We start from the raw sequence: 20,537 nt of genomic DNA, 5'->3' as shown, positions 1-20,537 counted from the left end.
GCTCGTTAAAGAATCGCGAAATTTCCACCAGAAACGAGGTTTCGTTCTTTATTTTCGACTATGCAGCGTTTTGCTTAGTATAAATAGGCGTTAAATATGGTCTGGAAAGGAAATATATTGTGGAAAGTTAGAAAGGTTCTGACTAGAACTCCTTTTGCCTAATGAAAAGGGGTCAACTCTACCTAGAAGTTTTTCTTTATATATTTCAGCTGTCACTGGGTTATCACTTTGTAACCTTAAAAAGTAAGTGTTCTAAATTTTGTACACCACTTGACAGGTTATTTGCAGATTGGTACTACTGATGAAACACGACTGCCAACGTTTGAACTGTAATTTCCTCTTAAACGCGAGCACTGATTTCACTCACACTATGCATATTTAGCGGTATTACGACGTTTCGTGACTTTGCATTTGATACATTATTGAAAATTCATTAAAAAGTACGCCGCTGACTATTAAATGCGATCTCATAATTCTTACGACCGTGTTTAGTCGGAAAATTACGACTATTAGGTTATGTATTATTTTATTTTTAATTTCTGGTACCTGACCTGTAAAATTCGAACAAATAACACGTCATCCACATATTTTCGTCGTTTGATAAATTACTGTTATTTCAAGCGAAATTACTATAAACAATACAAACACAATGGTAACGATAAAACTTTAATTTTAATTATTTCAACTTACATTAATTTACACAAAACATAAAATGCGATAAAAGCCAAAAACGCCGGGACGGTTACCGCGGTAGCCGTCGATTTATTGCAGCCGGTTTTGTCACAGGTTTGGCATTTATTATCGTAATATTGAATTTTGTTTCCTGGTTGCATATTTTGGATGTTTTTGAGAAAGAGTTCGCACTCTTGACCGTTTTGAGGCAATTGACATTGTTTAAGAGCATTGTACTTCTTTATTGTACCTTCTGTAAATATAAACAAAGATCAGTATACAGAATGTATCCAAAGAAAATACTTCCGTATCTGTCAAGTTGATAATCATGATAAAAACACGCTATTTTGGCGTTTTCGAGGTCGCATAATCCACTTATCGAAATCCTAGATTTACGAAATTAGTACTTTCATTTTTTTCCCGAGTTTTAGGTCGGTTAAGATAACCCAACTTTAAAGTAAACCTAACCTAATCAGAAAATGGCTCCGTTCCTCAGTGTGTAGATAGAAGTAAAAAAAATAAAAACCTGAATAATTATTATCGACTTTTTTCTGTCTGTACATCTTTTCCCTTTTCCATCAAACCCCCATCTCCTAAAACAAAGGCACACCCACTTGTCCAAATCATAAATTCAATTCAAAAAACCGAATCAGATGCCAACTATTACATTTATTTGTGAAACCTTTCGTCCAATTCGTAAATTTAATTCGGTTCTCGATAAACGTATTACACGACGTCGAAAATGGTAAACTAATGTGTTTTGATTATGATGCTAAACCGGGCAAATACGGAAATATGAAGGGTGTTCTAATATTATTGCAAGATTCAAATTTGCCGCCATTTATGCAGTAAAGTGTTGATACACAAATCAACAGCTTACAGTTTAGGGTTAGTTGAAATGGAGCGTTACCCGATAGAACAACGTGTCTTCAATATTGAACAATATTTCATACAAAACTTGTTGGGAATAGTGTCTCAACTTCATAAATTATGAAGAGAGTGACACGAAGCACATTTTCACCTTGATGGGTTTCGTTAATAATCAAAATTGTCGATTATGGGGTTCCGAGAAAAAAAATCCATCCACGTGTCACTAATCGGTGTGCATTTTGGGCTGGAGGCTTAATTGGACCATACTTTGAAAATGAGGCTGGTCAAGCAGTGAATGCGACATGATAACACAATTCTTTTTCCCAATACATGGTTTCGACAAGACATTTTCAGGTCATGTGCTGGTTTCGGTTATCAGAATTGGCCCCTAGATCGTGTGATATGACACCATTATATTTCTTTTTATGGGATTATTTAAAATCACACTACCACGCGTGTATTAAAGGTGTATTTTCAACGTTGCATCATCAAAATTTAACCAAATTTTTACAGAAAATTACATTCAAAAGGCTAAAAACTGTTTTTTCTATATAATTCAAATCTTGCGTTAATTTTGGGACACCCATTAATTATGAAATTTAGTCAGTAAGTTCTTATTACAACGTAACCTTCCAATAAGAAAGCATTTTTGAAGTTTACACTCTCTAAAGGGAATGGAAATTTGTATAAAAATCCATCCAATTTGAAGTAAAGATTCACTAATTTTGTGTACATTATTCTACTTTATAGTGACCCCTGTATACTGTAGAGGGTAAGTAGATCATAGACTGCTTACTGATAATCATTTTTAAGCTAGAACATAGATAAATGTTTCAAAATAGTTTTACCTTGTATTTCAATAACAACACTTATACAAATGGACGGGTCCGTACAATGTCCAATATTTTCAATGTCTTTACAAGCATCATCTTTTCTTTCTGTCATGTAAGTCGTGTTACAATTATAACATTCCATGGCGTAAACTGCAATAAAAAAACATAATCTTATAATATCACAACGTTGACATATACAGCTTGTCCCGTTTATATTGGAAACATTAAAATGAGATATAAAAACAAAATAATGTAAAGCTCCGCTGAAAGCGACGAAGATGTGGCAACTCCGCGTTGTTGTGAAGCCGATGACATAACTACTTCAAACATTGTTGAATGAGGTTTCACGTGAAACATTATATACTTTACACACTATTAAAATTAGATATATTGTATATATAGTTAATACCCCTCATGTCGCTTTTCTAAATATATTTTTGTTATTTTTCTACTCCACTGTCTTTTACAATGTAAATAATAAGTTTTAAATAGAAGCTATAGAATTCTAACAATTATAGTACATATTTCTTGAGGTCATATTAATTATTAAAACGATAAGGTGTACTTGTACACAACAATAACGATAAATATATGTAACTATTGCACATTGAATTTAGTACGAAGGTAGAAATCATTTCTGACATCCCAGGTCAAGTTTAAATTATACGCCAATTATCTCAATTCTTTATAATTTTAATGAGACATTTGAGTTACCACCCTCCCTGTACCAAGCAAAATGGCGGAAAGTACATAATGAAATAAGCGAAAATAAATCAGCAAACAATTTGTAAATTGTCGAGAAACACTTAACATTTGGAAATATTAAATTCATTGCGAATGTTATTTTTAGTGATGCTATTTGTATATTAAAAATAGCATCCTAAGTTTTTTTGCATTATTGATTAAGCCAAACCTAGGAAATTTCTCCTATATTCAGTAGAGCGTGCATTTATTGATGAATTGTAAAAAACAGGCCAAACCCATGACCCAAATTTGTAAACCATGAAAACAAAAACAACATATCTATATAATAAACTATGGAATTAATCTAATAACAATGGAACCGCAATTACAAATCATTTTTTTATTTAACTATGTATAAACAAATAAAATACTAACGGTTAGCATCCCCTATATTTTTATTATGTATTATTTATGTTATATAAACAATGGAATCTCCATAATAATAAATTATAAAAAAAATCGATTCCTAACTAGAGCATCATTTCTTTTATTTTGAACTTACCCGTAGTTAGACTAAACACAGTCAAAACACTAAGAATTAGAATCGCCTGCATTTTTATTTATTGATTGTAATGAAAAACAACAATTGGATGAACAGATTGTATGTGTATTTAACAATTCTCTTCGTGCAACTGCTTGGTATCAGAAGGTCTGTGCAACTGGCGACAAACGACTATTTTCAGAATGCAATATTAGATCGCACGAGCGGATCCATTGTTTGGGAAAAGGGATTGACTGAGTTCGACAAAGAAATAAATTATAAAAGACGATGATATATTTTATTTTTAATTAGCAATAACGATTATTCGAGAACTCACATACCTTTGTAATAAGTTTGAATAAACTGTTATCATATTTTATTACAAAATCATAAGCATCAACAAATTTTAGTCGAAATTTTGGCTAATAATAATAACTATTCTTTTGATTCTACCATTTCACTGTATTAGTATATATTATCAATCACAAGTGTAAACATCTATAGTATTTTCTATTTCGTAATATCGCTTTTTATCTCCAAGAGTATTTTCTATTTTTATACTGGCAAATTTATCTATTTCTCCTACAGAAAAGTGCCTTTTTCAAGCAGACTATTCAGTCCTGATAAAATGAGATTTGCTTGGGTGTATTATGAGCACAGTTTAATGAAAAAAGAAGAAGCGCAATTTAACAATTGGCAGGTGATTGATTGAATATTTGACAGTTGTTCCGGTATAAAAATTAAACAATTATTGAACAAAATTGCGAAGTTAATTAAAGGCAAGTGATTTTGTAACGTTTTACGAAACTGAGACATAAATTGCGTGTTTAAAGTAATAAATAATATCTAGTTGAATTAATTACAACTAATCAATAGAAGATTATGGACTGTTGAACAATGGATCTCAATAAAAGTAAGGTGATTCCCATGTACAATATTTTGTTAATTAAACAAATTTATTGCTAGCATCTGTCACAGAAGTAAATATCTAATGCTAAATGTGATTGTCATATAACATTTGTTGTCATTTCGTAAAAATACTAAACAAAAATGATCAAGAAAAACGATCATGGCAAAATTACATTGGGAATGCTAAAAGGTAAAAAGGTATATGTCGTGTCGTGCAGTTTTTTCAAGTAGACTTTGAGCTTAGAATTTTATTTATGCACATTTTTGTTGTAGTAAAAATTGATATAAATAAGTACAATTTCATAGATTTTATCCGATTTTAAGCTACGAATTGATGTTATTTGTATTCTGATGACAAAACACCATATAAATTGTACTTATTAACAGCACATAAAGCTTGGCTTCATTACTCTTTATTAAATTAAGCACAAATACAATTTTTTGAAATAAAATAATATATAAAATTGATTATACAAAAGCGTCATGTATTAAGTATTATAATCCGGAAAAGTGTTTTGAATGTGATAAATTTTGTTATCTGTGGAACACCTTACTGTGGGAATCTGTTTTTTTAGTGATTAGTGTGAAAAGTGCACATTTCGAATTTTAAATAACCATAGTCCATAATCTGATAAGTATTACATTTAAAATAATATACTAATAGATTTGATTCAATAAGTAAATAATTTTGTCTCTAAGAATAATTAGATTAAACATATTTATTAATCAAATCTGTTATTTTATTTAAATCGGATTTTGGATTCTCTCCATTAATTTCATATGGTTTCACAGTTTTTATACCGTTTAGAAGAATGGCATCTGGTGTAATCCCTGAAATAAAAAATGTTGATATCGATCCGTCTGGAGTTTTCAAATACATTCTTATTAAAGTAAGCAGTCCTAATTCGAGTGGAAAAATGGAAGATAAATTGATAGTACGTGGTTACGCTGAATGCCCTTATCACGCAGACATTAATGATAAAGTCACCTCTGATCTACAGAAATTAAAATCTAGTAAAGTCATACAAGATTGGCGAACTAAAGTTCTAGGTGGAGGTAGAATACAACATGATCCACAGGATAATAAGATACTTGTTTATGGATATTCTCAAGGTTACGGAAAAGCTGATCATCAGTTGACTGTAGATATTTTAAAAACTGCTTATCCAAATTATGATATAACTTTTTCTGATGAAGGTTATTAGATATGTTAATGTATTCTATTTAACGCTAATTTATGCCTAAAAATTTAGTTATTTATTAGGTTTTGCGATTGTACATGGTGTGTTCACAAAATGCAATATTAAACTACGAAATTTGTGTTTTATTTCCAACCCTTAACTCATTATTAAAACCAGAAAAGTTTTTATTTCAGTTAATTCTACGAAGGAATATAACACATCCCTTGATAAATCATGTGACTAAAAAAACCAAAAATCGATTTATTCATCAATGAAATCTTCCAAGCTTCCTCTAACTTTTCGATGCCGTGCTTGTCTTTTGCCTTAAAATAGGCTTCAGTTTCAACAATTGCTTCTTCATTTGAGCTGAATTTCTGACCGGTAAGCGTTTTTTTGAGATCAGTAGATAGCCAGTAGTCAATGGGGGCCAGATCTGGACTATACGGTGAATGAGGAAACAGCTGACTGTTGTGCCTTTGCGCCTCAGACGTCATTCAGATGATGATCGTTTGGAACTGGATTGAAGTGATTGAGTGTTTTTGATTGACTGTGAGTAAACGCGGCAACCACTTTGAAAAAAGCTTTCTCAAATGTTCATGCATAATTGTAAATACAGAAGAAGCAATTATCAAGTAACACACGCAATAGTTTTGAAAATAACAAAAGTAGCTTCACTTAAATAACTGTCACTTTTTTCTTACTAATCTTTTGAAAGTTGGTACTCATAAATGTCACATGGATTTGACAATGGCAGCGCCATCTGTGTATCAGTCACACAACTTATTGAGTGATGCTTTTATTAAGGAAGGAGCTTAAAGGGCTGAAATGAGTGTACTGGAAGAGTCCCCAGTGATTAAAATCTCTTTCTTGAATTTAATAAACACTTGGGAGGGACGCATTTCACAATCGACGAAGAGATTTCATACTCTTAACAGAAATTGTACAGCGGCAGCAGGGCCGGATTAAGCTAGGGAAACTATGTGGAAAAATAGAGGAAAGTCTAAGCTTCCCAAACATGTATTATTCAATGCCATTGAACATGTTTGTCATTGTGAAAATTCGTTAAGTGATTTACTCTATTAAAAGTTTCGTATCTGGTGGCAATTACAGCTGCTTATTACGCCAATTTAGTTTAAAATTAAGTGAGGCACTAAAAGAAGGGGAAGGGACATAAGGATAACGCACACAATTATAGGTTCGGCTTCGAATTTAGCTTATTTGCTGTTATCGCCGTTTTCATAATTTAAAGAAAACTTGCTTGGTAATATTTTTTTTTTAATATTTGAAATGCTAGAGCATCGTTAGGAAAATCAAAATATTTATGTAAATTTTTTATTGTAAGTAGGTCAGTGACGAAGCAAAGGGATCAGCCCTCGTATACTGCCATTTTCTGTGCTTTTTAGTTAGCTTATTGCTTTTTTTATTTAGAAATAATTCATTTTTCATTATTGATTATTTTGCTTATAAAAACCGAGACGAAATTTTGATATTCAGTATATATTTTTTTAATAATGAAATATTATTTTAATTACGTAATGAAATGTTGAAAGTTCATGGTATAGAAAATATTTTTTATAATCTTGGGACATCAACAATCTAATGCACGTCTATTTAAATTATATTTAGAACATTAATTTTCAGTTATTTACTAACTACAAAATATAATTTTCGTTAACTTTATATATATATATATATTTCGTGATGATTTTTATTGATTTTAATAAAGACCAACTTAGGTCGAAACGTCAAACTTTTACCTTTTATTTTAAACTGATTTTCTATAAAAAAAAACACCAAAATCGAAACTAAAAAATATATAGCAACGTAATCAATAATTCCGCCATGTTTGGGCTAATTTAAATCGCGTACGAATAAGTAAAATTAGAGCCAACCCACCCAGTAATACCAACTCCTAACTTGAAAAATTACTAAAAGTGTCACTCGGAATCGATTATTTTTCCTTTTACTATTTGGATCGATTGGGTTCGGTACGTTTTGTAATTATTTAATAAAAAATTATTTCCAAATTTCGTCTTGGTTTACGTCAAAAATGTAGTTGTTTCCATAACTATTAATAATTTTAGGTAAGCCAGTGACAACGTCCGTACCACAGATATCGATAAAGTTTCATGCAAATGCCGAACAAATCGAAGAACTTCATGCCAGCGAAGACGAGGCCATAACGAAAAGTGACGAAAAAGGAGAAAAAATAGCTTCGACTTCTCCTTCTAACATTGGTGAGAAACTACATTTTTCTATGAGTATTTCATGAAAATAGTTACTTAAACATAATTTTCCATCCACGCAGTAATTTTCCAAAAACAAACAATTTTTCTAACAGTTTTATAAATTTTCCTCATCGTCACGTCTTCATCGGTCACTAGTCTAACTCCGGAATTGGCAACACCGCGATACTTCGGGCCACACAAATCGATAACACGTCGATTGTGTTCTTGACGTCCTACTGGGCTTCCCACTTTTGTATCTAGCGAAACAATTCGAAGGCATTAGGACAGCATACAGGCTGAACATCCACAAAGAACTACAGGCTGGATCAACTGGTCATGCAACAATCTGGACGCCGACGAATTCCCAATCATTTCGTTGAGCAGCAGTTCAATACAAAGTGCTTGATCGACATCGCAAAGGACATCGACCTTTGGTAATGACAAGTGGGGCACTACGGGCCTACCTGAAGGCATATGTGCTCAACGTCCCCTTAGTCTCCCACAATACAACTATGAACGTTTGTTTTGTGCGAAATGATGTAAAAATGATTGACTCACATTACAAGCAACGTATCGTGTGCAATTTTTAATAAAATATGGCGATAAACCTTCGGAAATCCTTCCTAAGTTGCAGTTGGTGTATGAAGACGTGTTGGAAAGCAGTTTAAACACGAATTTCGATGGTTAGCGCAAGATAATAAAATATGAACGGCGTCTAATCATTCATTCGTTGTCCATTGAGTTGAATATGACTCCGAGACCCATAAACAACGTCAATTATAGATGGAAATGGGGAACGTCCAACGAGATCTCCAAAGCGGCTGTTACACATCTGGCAACCGACGCCCGACAGGCCAAGATTGGCGAATCGAAAAAATCTAGTTGCCTTTTAAGACATTTCGTCGTGATACATGATATAATAGTGGTTTTATGGATGAAATATGGATGAAGTAGTGGTTCCCCAGCTATATTCTTCTGCAGTAGAGACGCGGGCGACCAACGCGACGAATCACAACGACTGATGTACTTGAGGTAACCAAGGGTCATTTATTCGGTCGGTCGTGGGTCAAACGCCCTACAATAGCCCTTGATTGGTACGCAGCTGTTGCACTGGACGGTCAAACGAAGTTTGTTTGCAAACCGTTGTCTACATGGCCGAAAACCACCAACCTAACCTAATCTAACCAAGGTGACAAGGTTTTTTTTATATCGACGACATAGTGAATATGTCTTCTAAAATTTCGTACGGCATTGTAAGGAGATTTTGGTTGAAAATTTAGAAGAAGAATCACTTACAGTCCAATGATTAGTTTGTGATTCTCTACAAAAAACTGGAAACAAAAAATAAAAAATACTATCAAAAACTAGCAGCAGTGGAGCAAGAATTAGTCAAAGTTAAAAAATAATTTGTTTTTTTTTTGTTGAATTTCAACCGGGAGAATGTGAAAACCAACCTGGAAAAACCGGGAGAAAGACAGAAATTTGATTTTCAATTTTTACTAGACACCCTGTTGACGTCTCGAATATTCGAGGATGATCGAGAAAAATCGTAATTTTATTTGTATTTTATCGTTTATGTAAAATTTGGGGCTTGAATAAATATTTCCTTAGCGGAAATTGGCGAATATTTTTATGACAATAAATAAGGTCGTTTATTTTTCCTCGAGATCGCTATGTTAATATTGATAACGTAACTATCTTATTTGTTTCCTGTATTTTATAGTTTAGTGTGTGGTCGCAAACTATTCCAAAAATAAAAACACTACATGTATCTATTATTCAGTATTATATCAAAGCTTTTACTCGTAATATATAGAAACTATGCCAAATTTTCGGTTACCAACAGGTACGCAAACGTTTATTTATTCTAACCTAACATTTTTAATACACGAGAATTGTCTGAAAAATTCCTAACCTAACAATTGAACATTCTCTTTACGTAATCGTTTTATTAGATTCCTTATAAGTCTGTACACTTGTGGAAAAGGTAAAGAATGCGCAGGTCGGACTTACGTGATATCATTAGTTTTCATAACTGTCAGATTTATTTTTGTTATCACTGTCGAAAACTTAACCCAAAAATTTTCACTCTCGATAACCGTATCCAGACCTTGATTTTTTATAACTGTCAATAAACTAAACGTCTGAATTTAAATTGAATTCAATCATATTCAAAAAACATAAAAATACATATTTTGTTCACATATAAGGTGCGATAAAAAATATTTATTGGCGAGTTTCCGCCTCAATCCCCAGATTTAGCACCATGCGACTTCTGGTCTCCTTTCGGAAATGCTTTGTTTTTAGTAAAATCAGTACTGTATTTTTAATCACACCTCGTATTAGTATAATCCAAAATAGAGTGTTAAATTCAAAAAAATTTGCTATTATATAGAATATTTTGCAGTACACAGGTATATCAGGTAAAATTTACAACCAACTAAAATTCAATCTACCCCTGTAAAGTTCAATTGAAATTTGTAATACATTATAATAAGAATTCAGAATGATAGAAACCAAATTAAAATATTAAAAAATGAAGAATTCCGGAAATAAACAACACGAGAAAAACAATATCAAACAAAATCTAATTATAAGAAAAGTTTTAACAATCGAAATCTTTTATACAGATATAACATGTAGCACGTTCACTGATAATGATGTCATTTATTGACGCCATATTGATGACGTAGTATGTTACCAACGTGTTACGTATGAAGTTCATCGGCTAAATGTAATTATGAAAAATACAATTTATATAAAAAGTATCGAAATGTTAGCAAAAATAAGTCGTGTCGTAACACAACCTATCTGTAGCTTATTATGAAATTTTTATGATAATGAACTGCCTAAAAGTCACTCTGTCAACATGGCGTCAGTTAATGACATTATTATCACTAGTTAGGGTACTGATATACTTTTATAAATATATGTACAATGTGAAACATTGTACATCAATAATTTTATCACACATTATATAAATTATTTTTTCATCGATTTGTTAAGACGAGAATTTCTCAATTTAAAACTTAACTTCATGACTAATGTTTATCTTTACATAAAATTTTTATCGCCTTTAGAAAAAAATTAACGTTATCGAAACTATTAACTGATTAAATTCAACTAATTTTGATAATATTATAAACAATCGTTTAAACGTGTTTAATTTTTCGCCATGTTAAGTTTTTATTATACAGAAACAGGTATGAAACGTAATACTCAGAAATTGAAACCACAGTAAATATTTACAGGGACGGACTGAAATCATATAAATCTCAGTTAAAAATTTTATAAAATTGTGATAATAATAAATATAAGTAAATCTTCATTGTAAAGAGCAAATAATTTCACAAATTTCAAGTTACTCTCAATTTATTTTAATTTAATATAACATCTGTTAGACTTTTGGCGTTAAAAATATTTTGGGATATGAGATATTAGACTAGCGAAAGAAACAATTCATTTGAAATTGTCAGAATTCAAAGGAATTTATGGGATACTGTATCTACCTTGTACCAATATTCTTTCATAATATAATTTATCTCCTTGAGCTGATGTTATCAACTCACCTGATCTCACTTTGTTATGATGGGTCAAATAATTATTTTTTTGTGCTGAATACTGTCCATAATTATGAAATTTTCTTTAAAATTCCAGAAGAAAGACTTTAGTAAGAAACTGGCCTCAAACTTTTCAGGCATCTCAAACTTTTCTCAGCAAAACCTACCACCAATCGTGAATTGTATGAAGATTTAGATCTTTTAGGATATGGTATGGTCATCAGCTTTGTATCAATTTGATTCTCTTCCAACATTATTCGACATAATATACTTCATCTCCTGCAGATTTACGTTCTTCTTCTATTTTTACTACAAGCACAACCACTAATCGAAAGGTTTCATCAGAATCTGTGTTACTTATATACTGTCCGATTCAGTCTCTGAAGACGATAACTTGGTTATCGAAACGCGCGTCAGACAGTGTAATTGTGAGTATTGGTGTAAACAGTGTGTTCAGTATAAATATCAGAAACGATTCCAGAACTTGTGTATGCCTTTCACTAATCGGTTCCTCTTCCCATTTTCATTGAGTAGAACCCTCGTTTTCGGTCTTATTCGAAATAAGCATACTTTTGATTTAATATTGAGCATAAAACGTGAATTATTCCATATCTGGATAACCATGTAATCAGAGTAATTGTAATTTAATACTCTAGTTTTATTTATACAATACAAAGATTGTGATTAATATACCAGAGATTATTGTTGAAATGTGTGTAAATTTTGGTATCTTAGGCGAACCAGACAGTAGCCCTTTAAAATATTTCAATAAAATTGGAAAAAGATCAACTAGCGTAGATGTAACAACTCAACCGTTAAATGCATCGCCTCCTTCAGATCCGTGGAGATTCTTCTCAGACATCAAAGTAAGTACAATATTCAATATGAATAAATTAATTATTTCAATATTCAGTTGATTAGTGAGAAGAATAAATAAGACCAAGCCTTTGAAGTTGGTGTAATTAAGATAACAAAAACACTTTGTACCTACTTGTATAACAAAAATATTATTTCTAGATATGAATACGATATAACTGCAAATATTTATAATTGTTTTACTAATAATTTTTACCTTTAGACACAATTTTTTAAGTAATACATACCCACTATCATTTCTTTAAAAAAAATTTCTTCCTTGGACTTCAATCTGTTCGAAATTAATTATCGTCTGATATTAATGAGCTTGTTTATAATCCACCATGTACAGGTTAAGAAAACTTTTATCTCTATTTGTAAACAAATATAATTTAATATCAATTTCCATAGTTTCTTTTATTCGAAAATGTGATTTGGGCGTTATGTCAGGTGCTTCAATGGATTTGTTGATCCATCAGTTACGTTACAAATGTCAATATCTACGTTCAAAGGTATTTTTTTTAATTTATTTATGAAATGACGCAAATTGTTAATCAATTATTAAAAAATATTTGACTACATCTTACACTACACAGTTGCAAAAACTTAATATTCACTCGCGATTAAAATTTGTTAGCTAACTTCACAATTCAGTTTGAAAATAAATACCTAACCTCTCATCACAACAAAGTCTGTTCGAATCGGGTTTTTTCCAAATTCAAATCCTAATAAAATTTAATCGTTATAATAAAAGTTTAAATAAATTAAAAATTTAAATTAATCACTTAGTAATAATGAAAATATCAAACTTTACAAAAGAATAACTAGGAGACAGTTGCCGTATATATTATGATAAAATGGCAGTCGAATTTATTGATTATGTCACCAAAAATCGTAACTAGAAATTGTTGTGAAAATTCTAAAACGTTATAGGATTTTTTTTTCAATTTAAGTTTAAGTAAAGATGAAATTTAATATTGGGTATCAATTTTTTAGATGCCTTGTTAATTACAAAGTGAGGGCGTATTTAATTTCACTTTAGACAGGACCGCATTCAGTATTACTTCAAACAAATAAAGGATTCTACAAAAAATATTTTTTCCCGGGGTTGTATATTTAGATTTCATATATCGGGTGGCCAATTAAGAACGGCGATTGGTCATATCTGAGGAACGGATCATATTACAGTTTTAGGTGAAAAAATTATGCTTCGAGAAACACGTGGAAATTATTTTCGGATATACGATTATCGGATTCTTCAACAAATTCTACGCATTTTTTACTTAACAAGTTTTAGTCTATATCTTCAAATAAAATGTGGGGGAAAGTAGGAGGGAGCTCAGAGTGAAAAAAAAACGGTTCTTTCCAGGTTTGGGCATATATTTTGTGATTTTTTTATGTGTATGTTGTTTTTTGTTCATTAATAGGAAGCCGTTCTTAATCGACCACCCTTTATATGTTAAATCGAGGATGAAAACGAAAATTTCATGTAAAAAAATTGCATTCGTGGTTATCTTGGGATAATTAAATTATTATGATGTGAATTTGTATCGATTTACTCAATGTAAACTTGATTGGATTTTATTTTCGTTTAAGGGTAAAATTACGAAAAGCGTCGAAGAAAAAATAACGGAAATAAAATCTCGAAATCATGAAGAAGGTTCGCCTTTACACAAACCAAAATCCGATACAACGAAAACCGATCTAAAAACGATCGGAGACAGCAAAGAAAATTCAAGTATTTCAGATTCAGAAGACCTTTCAGAAAGCAGTATATCCAAAACGTGTGGTATTGTATCTACCACAGAAGGTAGAATAATTTTTTTTTACAAGAATAGATGAAATAAATACAAAACAAAAAAAACTAAAGTAATATTTTTTATAGGTGTTGAGATGTCTAGCGATGAAGATACTCCATCGCTAGAAAAAGACAAAAAAGATGAAAAATTTTTATCCGTCACGCCTAGTTCCTTCAAACACAAATTCCGCTTCTTCAGGAAGAACAATAAAGAAGAAGGAACGATAAAAACTAACGATTTATCCAAAATCTACAACATCAATACCGAAAACAAAGAACAGACTCTACCGGAAGATTCGGAAGGTGTGGAAAGCGCAGTAGATGCTCTAGAAGAAACAGATTTGAAAACCCAAACACCAGTCAAAATATCAGACGAAGAAATCGTCAGAACCGTGACGCATAAAATTGATAATTTTGAAGTGGACAGTGAAAACGTGATTAATATTCGAGAAGTTACAGGAAGTGAGATTCGGGAAAGGTTCTTCGATTGTAAAGATGAAGAAAAAACTGTATTTGCTCCTACTGGTTTCGTCGATTTGCGTCCCAAAGCGAAGACTGATCGTCCGTTGTCAAATTATACGTGAGTTTAATATTTTTATATACTCATCCAAAATATTTATTACCAAAGATATTTTCGACCACTATCGTATATATTTTTCAACTATTTACACTAATATTTTATATATTTTTATCTTTTTTGTCACGTTCTTTTTCAGTATTAAAGTTTTTAATTTGGGAACATTAAAATAAAAATTTTAAGTCAAAAAACTTATCATCAAAATTATTTTTGACCACTATCGTATATATTTTTCAACTATTTACACTAATATTTTATATATTTTTATCTTTTTTATCACGTTCTTTTTCAGTATTAAAGTTTTTAATTTGGGAACATTAAAATAAAAATTTTAAGTCAAAAAACTTATCATCAAAATTATTTTTGACCACTATCGTATATATTTTTCAACTATTTACACTAATATTTTATATATTTTTATCTTTTTTGTCACGTTCTTTTTCAGTATTAAAGTTTTTAATTTGGGAACATTAAAATAAAAATTTTAAGTCAAAAAACTTATCATCAAAATTATTTTTGACCACTATCGTATATATTTTTCAACTATTTACACTAATATTTTATATATTTTTATCTTTTTTGTCACGTTCTTTTTCAGTATTAAAGTTTTTAATTTGGGAACATTAAAATAAAAATTTTAAGTCAAAAAACTTATCCTCAAAATTATTTTTGACCACTATCGTATATATTTTTCAACTATTTACACTAATATTTTATATATTTTTATCTTTTTTATCACGTTCTTTTTCAGTATTAAAGTTTTTAATTTGGGAACATTAAAATAAAAATTTTAAGTCAAAAAACTTTTCCTCAAAATTATTTTTGACCACTATCGTATATATTTTTCAACTATTTACACTAATATTTTATATATTTTTATCTTTTTTGTCACGTTCTTTTTCAGTATTAAAGTTTTTAATTTGGGAACATTAAAATAAAAATTTTAAGTCAAAAAACTTATCCTCAAAATTATTTTTTACCACTATCGTATATATTTTTCAACTATTTACACTAATATTTTATATATTTTTATCTTTTTTATCACGTTCTTTTTCAGTATTAAAGTTTTTAATTTGGGAACATTAAAATAAAAATTTTAAGTCAAAAAACTTTTCCTCAAAATTATTTTTGACCACTATCGTATATATTTTTCAACTATTTACACTAATATTTTATATATTTTTATCTTTTTTGTCACGTTCTTTTTCAGTATTAAAGTTTTTAATTTGGGAACATTAAAATAAAAATTTTAAGTCAAAAAACTTATCATCAAAATTATTTTTGACCACTATCGTATATATTTTTCAACTATTTACACTAATATTTTATATATTTTTATCTTTTTTGTCACGTTCTTTTTCAGTATTAAAGTTTTTAATTTGGGAACATTAAAATAAAAATTTTAAGTCAAAAAACTTATCCTCAAAATTATTTTTGACCACTATCGTATATATTTTTCAACTATTTACACTAATATTTTATATATTTTTATCTTTTTTATCACGTTCTTTTTCAGTATTAAAGTTTTTAATTTGGGAACATTAAAATAAAAATTTTAAGTCAAAAAACTTATCATCAAAATTATTTTTGACCACTATCGTATATATTTTTCAACTATTTACACTAATATTTTATATATTTTTATCTTTTTTGTCACGTTCTTTTTCAGTATTAAAGTTTTTAATTTGGGAACATTAAAATAAAAATTTTAAGTCAAAAAACTTATCCTCAAAATTATTTTTGACCACTATCGTATATATTTTTCAACTATTTACACTAATATTTTATATATTTTTATCTTTTTTATCACGTTCTTTTTCAGTATTAAAGTTTTTAATTTGGGAACATTAAAATAAAAATTTTAAGTCAAAAAACTTTTCCTCAAAATTATTTTTGACCACTATCGTATATATTTTTCAACTATTTACACTAATATTTTATATATTTTTATCTTTTTTGTCACGTTCTTTTTCAGTATTAAAGTTTTTAATTTGGGAACATTAAAATAAAAATTTTAAGTCAAAAAACTTATCATCAAAATTATTTTTGACCACTATCGTATATATTTTTCAACTATTTACACTAATATTTTATATATTTTTATCTTTTTTGTCACGTTCTTTTTCAGTATTAAAGTTTTTAATTTGGGAACATTAAAATAAAAATTTTAAGTCAAAAAACTTATCCTCAAAATTATTTTTGACCACTATCGTATATATTTTTCAACTATTTACACTAATATTTTATATATTTTTATCTTTTTTATCACGTTCTTTTTCAGTATTAAAGTTTTTAATTTGGGAACATTAAAATAAAAATTTTAAGTCAAAAAACTTTTCCTCAAAATTATTTTTGACCACTATCGTATATATTTTTCAACTATTTACACTAATATTTTATATATTTTTATCTTTTTTGTCACGTTCTTTTTCAGTATTAAAGTTTTTAATTTGGGAACATTAAAATAAAAATTTTAAGTCAAAAAACTTATCATCAAAATTATTTTTGACCACTATCGTATATATTTTTCAACTATTTACACTAATATTTTATATATTTTTATCTTTTTTGTCACGTTCTTTTTCAGTATTAAAGTTTTTAATTTGGGAACATTAAAATAAAAATTTTAAGTCAAAAAACTTATCCTCAAAATGATTTTTGACCACTATGATATACATTTTTTGACTATTCTTACTTTTATATTATATATGCTTTTATTTTTATCACGTTCTTTTTTTTAATTTGGGAACATTGAAATAAAAATACTTGTTATGCAAATTGTTCGGGCCAGTCCGGTTCTACTATTTATTTACTTCACTAGTGCATGTCAAATGTCAATTCAGTTGAATTTAATTAATTAACGAAAAAGGATCAATAAAATTGATATAAATATCATGGAGAATAATTCGTATCTTGAATCAATTATTTGAAGATGAACAAATTTTGAAATATATTTTTTTTTACAGTTCACTGTTAGTCCTACTACTTTCTTCTTTACTATACGGAATTATACAGTATTATTCACCATATACAGCTGGTTTGGCCGCTGGAATAATCTTATCTTTTGTAATATTTAAAATTTATTTAAAAATCCACCCGAAATTAATTGAACAACATAAACACGAAGAATCTACGCGATTAAATAAAATTTTCGAAGTACAAGCCGTTAAAGAACATCAACCTTTAAAAAAATATGAAGTGAGTAAATAAAACTTCATTTTTATTTTCATATACAGGGTGTTTCTTAAATAATCTAAACTATTGCAGTGGCCGCTTCGACACTCCATTTTAAATGTTAGTTAATGATATACAGGATGTCGAATTGTTTTATAATTTTATTAGAAGTATAAGTAGAAATAGTACATTTCCGAACATACGTTCGAAATGTGCACCTCCAACCAAAATGACGACTAGGATTGTTACGAATAACATAACAACCTTGTATGATACGGGGTTGTGCGAATAAGCGATTTTAGATACACCCACACAAAAAAAATCCAGAGGATTGAGTCCAAGTGACTTAGGGGGACAAGAATGTGGAAATCCTCGTTCCAATCCAACGGTCTAGCAAAAAGTGGAGGTGGAGGAGCACAGTCACGCCTTCTAATAATAAGAAGTACATCTTCCAAAAGAAGTGGAAGTTAATTTTCTAGAAAATGGGGATATATCTGACGAGTCATCCGTACAGGAAGAAGAAATGGTCCTATCAAAGAATCTTCAATGACGCCATGCCAAATGTTGACCGAGAAATATATATATCGATAGATAAAACTAAGTCGCGCGAGCACAGTCTCCGGAAACGAGGCGCTTCGCGGAGATTTCGGCGTTTGAAATCTGATCCATTCGCGGTGTCGAGACCGAATAAATTTCTAGACGATTCCCAATGCCTCGCGTGTGTTCGTGTAAGTGTGGAACAAAGATCAGGTAGAAGGTTTTTGGTTTTTCCCAAAGACAGGTATATTGTGGAGGATTAATTTAATTGTATGCTATCAGGACCATAGGTTATAGGAATTTCCTGGATCAGGTATCGGTCAGTCTACATAGTCTTCAAAAGTTGGCTTCTTCATTAAACAAAATATTGTTAGCAAAACTGGGATTGTTCGCGATTTTATTTAAAATGTTACTAACATCCACTCCATCAACAATTTTTCTGGTACCCGGCTCTGCATGTTGGCCAATACTTTTCAGAATTCGCTTTGTCCTTTGTGAGGTTGAATTCCAATCCGACAGCTTTAGAACAGCGGAAAAAAAATGAGGAAGGATACGGAAACAAAGATGTAAATTACTAAATAAGGAACGAGTAGGTAGAATAGATTTGAATAAAAAGGATTGTAAAACAGAATTTTTATTTTTTTAAATATAACCAAATATCTAAATATCTGTTGTATTCTATTCGTTGTGCTCCCCAGATGAACAGAGCATACGTATTTACTTGGAAATTATTTACTCAAAACAAAAAAAAATTAATGACTAACAATATCACCTCAAATTTTACTAAATAAAATACACTTTTAGAGTTTAGATAGACAAAGGACGATTTAGCAACGAATCTGAGGTTTTATTGAATTCTTCGAATGAAGTGGGAGGTCGATAACAAATCAATTTCTTCAACAACTGGAATAAATAAATCAGAAAGTAACTACCGCGCCACAATACGTGAATAATGTTACAAATCCGTATGATAAAAATCTTTTTCGTTTTTTGCTTTAGTTCTGAGGTTTGACACAGTATTTAACTTCTAGTAGCGTCACCAGTCACCAAACCAAACACCCTGTATCTCATTAACAAACATGTTTTTAGTAACTTTTCGTCTTAAAATGAATTGTCGTAGCGCCCATTACAATATTTTAGATTACTTAGGAAACATCCTGTATATAACAATTATTATTACAGGGATGGTTAAACGAATATCCGGATGTTTACAACCCCGAAACTTACCATATATTCGGAACCCAATCGGTGTTTTTGAGGTTGCAGGGTAACATGTTAAGGATAAGTCACGCTAAAAATAAAGTTCCTAAAAGGGCCATGTGGAACGAGCCAGAAATAAAAGCGAATTTTACGCAGCACAGGGTGTATAATTTACTAGGGGCTAAGATTAGTCTTCTTCCAGAAGGGTTAACTAGAATAAGGTATGGAAAAAATCATTTTCCACAATACAATGGTTCTAATTATCAATTTTTCCTTTTAAACAAATTTTCTACGGGATTTACTTACTTTACACTTTTAGGCAATGGAGTAAAAAATATCCCATATGCATTTCCCTACCGAATGAACAGTTATGTTTCGATCAGGAACTTCTATCTAAGATAGAAGGTGAAGTACAAAAACAAGTGGAAAGCGATAACGTTGGTTTAACAGACAAAGGCAAGGTGTTTACTTCATCGGGAAGAGAAAAAAAGGGATTCAATAAAACTAGAAAGAAAGATTACCAATATCCCGTGTTGGTAAGTTTGTTGTCGAACCAGAAGGTCGTTAATAACTAATAAGGTTATTAAACTTGTGTTTCGAGTCAATTAAAAGACACGTCACGATGTAAACGCGACGCTAAGAAATAAAAAACCTTGTAACTACAACATTCGATCAAGTAATTTCAAGGTACTTCATGAGGGTTGTTTTCCAATTTATTTCATTCAAAAACGTGTAATTCGAGTCAATTAAAAGACACGTCCCGATATAAACGCGACGCTAAGAAATAACAAACCTTGTAACTACAACATTCGATCAAGTAATTTCAAGGTACTTCATGAGGGTTGTTTTCCAATTTATTTCATTCAAAAACGTGTAATTCGAGTCAATTAAAAGACACGTCCCGATATAAACGCGACG

General features: G+C 30.2%; 3 protein-coding genes and 1 long non-coding RNA gene across 8 annotated transcripts in view; 2 read left to right on the top strand and 2 right to left on the bottom strand.

The window, feature by feature from the left end:
• Nucleotides 1-653: 653 nt before the first annotated feature.
• On the bottom strand, nt 654-3,796 carry LOC130448416 (uncharacterized). The gene is made up of 3 exons (XM_056785790.1): nt 3,622-3,796; nt 2,391-2,525; nt 654-925 (listed from the first exon to the last, which is right to left on the bottom strand). Exons 1-3 carry the CDS (start codon nt 3,671-3,673, stop codon nt 687-689), a joined length of 426 nt encoding a protein of 141 aa, XP_056641768.1. The 5' UTR covers nt 3,674-3,796; the 3' UTR covers nt 654-686.
• Nucleotides 3,797-3,879: 83 nt separating this feature from the next.
• On the bottom strand, nt 3,880-12,980 carry LOC130448418 (uncharacterized). Its single transcript, XR_008910333.1, has 2 exons — nt 12,582-12,980; nt 3,880-5,340 (listed from the first exon to the last, which is right to left on the bottom strand). It is a non-coding gene; the product is annotated as an uncharacterized LOC130448418 (long non-coding RNA).
• On the top strand, nt 4,287-5,837 carry LOC130448417 (14 kDa phosphohistidine phosphatase-like). Its single transcript, XM_056785791.1, has 2 exons — nt 4,287-4,379; nt 5,302-5,837. Exon 2 carries the CDS (start codon nt 5,322-5,324, stop codon nt 5,712-5,714), a length of 393 nt encoding a protein of 130 aa, XP_056641769.1. The 5' UTR covers nt 4,287-4,379; nt 5,302-5,321; the 3' UTR covers nt 5,715-5,837.
• Nucleotides 4,287-20,537, top strand: part of LOC130448414 (testis-expressed protein 2) — a 27,350-nt gene continuing 11,099 nt past the window's right edge. The window contains exons 1-8 of one of the 5 annotated variants that reach the window (XM_056785784.1): nt 4,287-4,513; nt 7,775-7,927; nt 12,214-12,344; nt 13,930-14,143; nt 14,219-14,711; nt 17,675-17,906; nt 19,602-19,840; nt 19,939-20,155. In XM_056785784.1, the coding sequence (XP_056641762.1) occupies nt 4,498-4,513; nt 7,775-7,927; nt 12,214-12,344; nt 13,930-14,143; nt 14,219-14,711; nt 17,675-17,906; nt 19,602-19,840; nt 19,939-20,155 (1,695 nt within the window). In that variant the 5' untranslated portion in view covers nt 4,287-4,497. Of the gene's footprint in view, nt 4,519-4,538; nt 4,700-7,774; nt 7,928-12,213; nt 12,345-12,677; nt 12,846-13,929; nt 14,144-14,218; nt 14,712-17,674; nt 17,907-19,601; nt 19,841-19,938; nt 20,156-20,537 lie in introns of those variants that run through there. The other 4 variants (XM_056785788.1, XM_056785785.1, XM_056785783.1 and 1 more) reach the window with 4 other exon arrangements.

This window comes from Diorhabda sublineata, chromosome 8 (genome assembly GCF_026230105.1).
Source record: "Diorhabda sublineata isolate icDioSubl1.1 chromosome 8, icDioSubl1.1, whole genome shotgun sequence".
Lineage (NCBI taxonomy): Eukaryota > Metazoa > Arthropoda > Insecta > Coleoptera > Chrysomelidae > Diorhabda > Diorhabda sublineata.
Note: the sequence above shows the minus strand (reverse complement) of the source record. Positions and strands in the feature narration are given on the sequence as shown.